Source organism: Mastacembelus armatus, chromosome 6, assembly GCF_900324485.2.
Source record: "Mastacembelus armatus chromosome 6, fMasArm1.2, whole genome shotgun sequence".
Lineage (NCBI taxonomy): Eukaryota > Metazoa > Chordata > Actinopteri > Synbranchiformes > Mastacembelidae > Mastacembelus > Mastacembelus armatus.
Window position 1 is genome coordinate 17,619,536 of NC_046638.1, and position 7,263 is coordinate 17,626,798.

The 7,263-nt window shown below is 41.5% G+C and overlaps 1 protein-coding gene across 1 annotated transcript; it reads left to right on the top strand.

The window, feature by feature from the left end:
* The first annotated feature begins 1,238 nt into the window (after positions 1 to 1,238).
* On the top strand, positions 1,239 to 7,245 carry zpd (zona pellucida glycoprotein d). The gene is made up of 10 exons (XM_033325260.1): positions 1,239 to 1,252; positions 3,878 to 3,954; positions 4,032 to 4,139; positions 4,767 to 4,975; positions 5,182 to 5,339; positions 6,090 to 6,204; positions 6,287 to 6,414; positions 6,512 to 6,695; positions 6,892 to 6,997; positions 7,130 to 7,245. The coding sequence occupies exons 1-10, from the start codon at positions 1,239 to 1,241 to the stop codon at positions 7,243 to 7,245; spliced, it is 1,215 nt and encodes a 404-aa protein (XP_033181151.1).
* The last annotated feature ends 18 nt before the right edge of the window (positions 7,246 to 7,263 follow it).

A 7,263-nucleotide genomic window follows, 5' to 3' on the forward strand; every position in this document is an offset into this window, starting at 1 on the left:
TCCCTAAATTGAACTGTTTTGTACAGCAATTTTATAATGGTTCCACTACACTTTAATATTATTCAACAAATATGTTTTCTCTGTCCAGGTAATGTCAGTTATTCCACTTTTCTCCATTTACTGTAGATGAAGATTTGCTGTACATTTACCTGAGTGACCTTCCTCCTCAGAGCAAGGTGTTACGTTTTGACAGACATCATCACACCTTTTCATGGAGGGTCAACTCCATGTCACAGAAAGAAACATTGTCATCCACAGGGTCTGTCTTCAGTTCTGTACTTTGCTCTAGCATTTATTCTCAAGAATAAATGGCAACCAAAGCCAGACTGATAAGAGTACATGTGCTATGAAAGGAAACGTCACCATGAATTCATGTTGGATTATTTATTAACATGGCCAGAGCAACAGTCTGCAGTTTAACTGTTAGATCGGAGAAGTAAACGGCAAAAGAGAAGCTACAGAGGCATCAAAACACTGAGAAGCGACTGGAACATTTTGCTAAATAATTAACTGTTATCTTGTCATTTAGATATTTCATTCCCTCTGGTTTAACATAGGAAAATGACTGTCTGCAATTGATGATCCAATGTTGTTTCCTCAGGCTGTAGTGCAGTATCTGTGACACGTCCTGTCCCCTGGCAGATGGAGGGTTGGCTTAAAGTTGACTCCAGGACTGGAGGGTTATTTCTATCACTGTAACAGAGGGATGATTTCTGGGGTAACAAAGGAGAAGACATTTTTCTGAATAATTTTAATCAAATAAAGTTTAACAATATTTGCATAGTCAAGCAAAGTCACCGGTGTTGGAAAAGCATTGTCAGAATAATTTTGCAGTGTCTGATGCTGCATGTTTTCTCATTGTGGACAAGGCTGGGAATACTTTGTGCTCGTACACACTCTAATTGGGAAAATAATGAACCTCCTTCACTTACATAGATTTCTATTAAAACGTTTTTTTTAAAACCACTATAGATCGCAACGCCTTTGCAGTCCACCTGAACACCCAGTGGAGTATTTGGCAACAGCCTGCCAATCCTGGCAAAGATTAGAAGAACTGAGAGGCACTAAACACATGTAAATCTTCAGAAGCACCCACAACCCCTCTGTTAAGTCTGTGGCCCACACTCAGTTCTTCAGTCTGGCCTAAGAGAACACAGATGGAGGCTCGATTTGTCTTGGCTACTCCACATACTGTACAGAGATTTTGAGTTCATCTACAGACAGCTGAACCAAGTACTATGGCAGCCATGCTGTGGGACTCCAAAACTACCCAGCATTAGACCTGCCACTGCCCTCCACACACCACTTAGTGTTATACCTAAAACAGATGGTGATTAGTCAGTCACGCTTGGGTAATCATGTCTGCTGCAGGCTCATGAACATTCAGGCTTTGGTCTTTTCCTTTCGGCTGCTCCCTTCAGGGGTCGCCACAGCGAATCATCTGCCTCCATTTAACCCTATCCTCTGTATCCTCCTCACCCACACCAACTATCCTCATGTCCTCCTTCACTACATCCAAGAACCTCCTCTTTGGTCTTCCTCTAGGCCTCCTTCCTGGCAGCTCTAACCTCAGCATCCTTTTACCAATGTATTCACTGTCCCTCCACTGAACATGTCCAAACCATCTCAATCTGGCTTCCCTGGCTTTTTCTCCAAAACATCTAACATGAGCTGTCCCTCTGATGTACTCATTCCTGATCCTATCCATCCTCGTCACTCCCAGAGAGAACCTCAACATCTTCAGCTCTGCTACCTCCAGCTCTGCCTCCTGTCTTTTAACATTCAGGCTTTGGTAAATAGCGGTTTCTGTCTTAACATCCCTGTTGGAGGAGTTGTTCCTTTGTGATTCTTGTGTGGCTATTTGAATTCCTCCAGCAGCTGAGGACCTGCCTCTCAGGTGTGTGTGCTGCAGCTGGTGTTGTGAATCAGGCCGACGACAAACACCTGCTATAACCCGGCTATTTCACAACACCAGGGTGGCACTGCACCACTGCCAACGACACCCAGATGCTGCTGAGGAAGATGAGGCATAAAAGATTTCAGACTGTCTTCAATGTTTTTGGCCCCCCTGCTTCATGATTTCAAAATCAGAACCACACAATGAAACTGACTGAGCATTCACAGATGTAAACACAAACATGGTTACTAAACCCATCACAAAACTCTGTAAAGCACAAATCCTTACCTCTTTTTTAATAAATACTATTACTAGTTTTTACTCTGTAGATTTGTTTTGCTGTTTAGCTCTAAAATGTGCTTGATTTTGTTTTCATCAGAATTTAAAATAATTGCATTTTAAAATCCAATATTAACTGCTTGTAGCCATAACAATACTGTGAATGAGAAAGAAATTTTGTACATTAACAGTGCTTCAACCCAGAAATTACTAAAAGCTTCAGGCCTGGAAGTTTTGCATCCTCTGCTTTGGCTCCTGGCCAGTGGGGCAACCATATGGGGTTTAAAAATATGACTATGATTTCACACCAGTTGTTTTTTAAATACTTAACCAAAAGTTGTTTCAATCATGTCCAGGCAACCAGTTATAATCATTCATCATATCCACCCTGTGTGCAAACATTTCCCTATTCGAATGTTGGTAGACTATTTTAATTCTTTTTTTTTTTTTTTTTTTTGACCATGAAAGGTGAATCAGAGGAGGAACATAGTGACTTGAGAGTAGACATAAGAAAAGAAACAGATATCAGCCATCAGAGATGGACTGCTGCAGACCTGCCTCCCTTATCAACAACTTGTCCTGGCTCTGATCTGTCCCATCAGAAACAGATGGTTTGGACCCAAATCGGAGGGAAGGCTGATGAGAATATGGACTGCGGCCTCTGGGTGTGATCATTTGGCACTATATATACAGTAACCCACTTCTGCATTCCCTAGAAACCCTGCCATTTCCTACCAAATGCCCATCACAGCAAAGCCCCCTAGTATTCTGACCAGCTGACACTAAAAACATAAATTCCCTTCTACTCAGGTCTTTTTTCATGTGTTTGGGTTTATTAAATGTGAAATCTAAAAAGAAGCAATGCCCCTGCTGAATACTGACTGACAATTGATCATTCTTGTCAATCCTTAATGTGGCTGAACCACATCTGTGTCAGTTCTATAATGTGGTCTACTGCTCCATCATGTGTCTGCTGGGCTAGAGCTATGGCAATGTGTAGTAGATGGGTGATACCAGGGACGGATTATGAGACAATTAAAGGCTCCCACTCCACAAATTATTTTACATCTCTTTTGTATCCATTATTCCACTTGTATCATTGTTTTGCATTTGTAAGATGTTTGTGTCTATTTTTAGTTCATTTTGTGCCACTTTGTGGTTGTTTTTGAATCGATTTTTCACCCTGTCTCTCTTTTTAATCGTTTGATTGACTTTCCAACAACAATTAATAACAATCACTTGATACACGAAGGCCAGGGGGCCCCTGACCCCTTTGGGTCCCTGGATGTGCGGCCACTGTGTGGACTTGGTTTAAAACGCGACAGACAGAACAATAACTACAAAAATAAAGTGGCAGGATTCACGCGCGTGTCTGGTGAGCACGTGACCCGGCCAGCAGCACCAGGTGTTCATAATTGAAGAGCAGCAGGTGTTGAAAACGAGGACGGCACAGACAGTCTGACTGCAAAGACTTCATTTAAAAGCAACACATCCAAGAGTTGTTGTTTTTTTTTTACAGCAATGAGCCGCAGTATCTGGAAGGTGAGTGCAGGTCAATGTGTTCTAAGTAATTACTGTGAAGTGAGCTAACTCTTCATTGTGCTGCTTCCTCTGTGACACGGGCTAAAGTGGAAAGGGGAATATAGCGTAGCTTTGAAGGGTTAATAAATAATGTAACGCCGACATTTTACACAGTTAAAGTGGAAATGTTCATTCTTCAAACCAGCTGAGCGTGGTGCTGGCGCTTGTCCTCGGCCTCATGGACCACCGTGTTGAGGGTAAGCTTGTCTGTCTCTTCGAGTATGGCCCATGTGTCGGACGGCGGAGGGCTCATGTCTTTGCTGTGGCTCTGTAGGAGTTTGCAGCGTGAACAACTGCACTGACCCCACAAGATGCGTTATGTCCAGCGACCAGAGAAGATGTAGATGTGTTTCGGGATATTATGATGACATGTGTGACAAAGGTAGTGCTGCTTTTAATTATTACTTAACAAGTTTAATGTGAGATTCTCTTCTTATATTATATTGCTGTGAGTTGATCTGGGAAAAACTACATTTCCTATAAACCTCAGCAAGGTGGAATAGATGAGGAAAACAATTCCAGTGCAGCAGTGGCTAAGATTAGCTCATATCTATCTATTTATTCGGAAACACTATAATATAACAAGGCTTTGTTAGACATTTTAGTTGATAAAACTAAGCCTGAGGGGGGAAATCCAGTAAATAAGCTTGATGTCAACAGGGTTATTTTGTTCCAACATCTGGAAAGAATGTTGTTTCGACTTGCTGACTAAACTGACATTTATATATACAGTCACTCAACTGTGCATTTAATGAGCTGTTGCATATGTAGTTCAAACATATGTGAATTATGGATGTTGGTAAAGCAGGTGTCTGACTATATGCCTTGCTTAGGTTTAAATGCAAGTTGATGTAGGCTTCCAAGTTAGTGCTCCTCTTTCACACCTCTGATGGAAAATTATTTTTTTTTTTTTTTTTTTTTTTAAATGACTGAAGAGTGCACATGTCCTGTCATTATTGTGTTATTTTCCTACAGGAAAATTAACATGTATCTACATTGATTTTTACAGATGCCCACATTACAGTCATGTGTGGCAGAGACTACATAGCAGTCAGAGTGGTGGAAGATTTCTTCAAGTATCACAATGTGCCGCTAGAGTCTCTTCACTTGCCCAATAAATCTTGTCGTGCTGAGAGAGAGGTTATTGACAGTGTGCCATACTACATGTCCAGGCTCTCCAAAGACGATTACCTGACTTGTGGAGGCAAGCTGCTGGTGGTATAACTGCAATATTATCTATTTACATCTACAGCACAACAATACATATAAAGCTCTGCTCTCCATGGTGAATTTAACGTTTAGTTGAAAGCGTAGAATATCTGAAGCACAAATGTTGCATGAATAGTTCTATTTTTGTGTGTGTGTGTGTGTGTGTGTGTGTGTGTGTGTGTTCGTGTGTTCGTGTGTTCTTTCCTGTCTTACAGGAAAACTTGACTCACATCTCATACTCCCTGAGTCTCCTATCGGACCCTCAGGTTGCGGGAAATATCATTAGGGAGCCAGTCATTAAGATAGACTACAAATGTGTCTATCCATATATCAGAACAGTCAGTTTGCCGTTCCCGCTCATCCCATTTTCCAGGTAAGCAAACAAGTGCAAAGAGTCATGACTTGTATTAAAGGAAATCCTTTTATGTGTGTGTGTTTTAATGGTGAGGCTTTCACAATCCTTTTCATACACATGCAGAGATTTTTAATGAATTGTCTCAAACCAGAATGGAGCCTCAATACCTGTTTCATTGTTTTACACACTGGATGAGAGAAAATTACTTGGTACAGTTGGACTTGATCTTTATTCTTGCCCTTGGAAACAGCAGCTGGATAACCTTCTCAAAAAAGGTCTGTTTCTGAAGCTTTCAGCCAGTTTCCCAGTTGTCAGTGGACAGTTTTAAGCTAGCACTGCTTCAACACAAAAAGTGGTCATGTAAAATCGTGTCTCCTGTTTTCTTTTACACGAGAACATGATCAAATGCCATCAGCTTTTTTTTTTTTTTTTTTTTTTTTTTTTTTTTTTTTTTAAATAATAACTCAAAACTGATCACTGCATAAACTGGAAAGGAGTCAAACAACATCTACCCCAAGATAGTGGATGGCTGGAGAAAAGTCAAGGAGCTCAGACAGATTATAATCTCACTTGTATATGACTGCCTGTTGTCACATCTGAATGTCTTTACTTTAGTCCCATGATAACATCTGTGTTGACTAAGCACATCCATCAGCTAGGAAAGGCCACAAGATGGGATTATGAGTCTTCCTTGGTCAAATTACTTGGTATGATGCAAATGTCTAAGTGTTGACCTTGTTTCTGACTCTCCTGTATGTACATGGACAGTGAGAAGGTGATGCATTTTGAAGAGATTGATGCCACGATACAGATGATGGTGTACACAGACCACACTTTCACCAAGGCCTTTAGCAGTGCCCCCACCATTGAACTCAGAGACAAGGTAAGTTCAGGATCTTATTGAGTTTAGTCAAACATGAATTAAACTTTGATTAGGCTGTTTGTATTTTTTGTTTTGTTTCTAGGTGTATGTGGAGGTGACGGTAACAGAGCCTGCAGATTTCTTCCTGCTTCGGCTGAATGAGTGCTGGGCCACACAGTCTTCCCAGCCAAAGAGCACAAATGGATTGGTTCACACTCTGCTTCAGAATGGGTTAGATGGTCTCTCAGTATTTTCAGTTCATCTGTTTAGTCCTTTTGAATAATGAACTCAACAAATACCAGCCCTTCTCCTCGCCCTTTCTCTTCAGGTGTGCAAATGATCAGACAATGTTCTTTCTCGGTAACGGCGAAGAACAATCTGGACATAACGGAGCAAATTCCACCGTTCGTTTCAGCTTTGACATGTTTCGCTTCACAGCAGAACCAAACACTCTGTATCTGCACTGCACTGTACAGCTGTGTGACAGAGAAGACCACACATCCTGCACATCTGTGAGCTCACTCATCCTCATATTTATTATAATGCCACAAGTCATAGGGTACCTACTTAACATTAGCCCTCAAGTCTTAAAGCAAACACTGGAAGTGAGCATAACACAGCCACCTAACCATAAAAGGGTGTGTATGGTTTCTTGTCTTTGCTGTTATGGCTTCACTTTGTGGGTTGTCATTTTTGTTTTTGTTACAGAATTGTAATTCGATTAGTAAAAGAGAAGCAGGGAGGGAAGACGCCATCCAGGGTCTCCTGTCATATGGGCCCATCAGAGTTGAAATGCCAGACAGAACTCAGTCCAGTAAGCTGTTTCATCTTCACCTGTAGCTGCTGTATAATCAGAGGTTTACTTCTCTCTGTAGGCCCAATCAGAAGCAGTTTTCCCTCAGTGTTTGATGTGGACATGACTCATCTTGTTTTGCATTTGTTTTAGGCATGCTGACAGTGGTGCTGTGTGTAGCAGGTGTGTGGTCTGTGGGCTTCTTCCTCATCATCATCATCACTGTGGCCAAGGCAGGCAGCAGGAGGCTCAGACAGATAGAGCACTGACAACAACCCTGCTGTGAT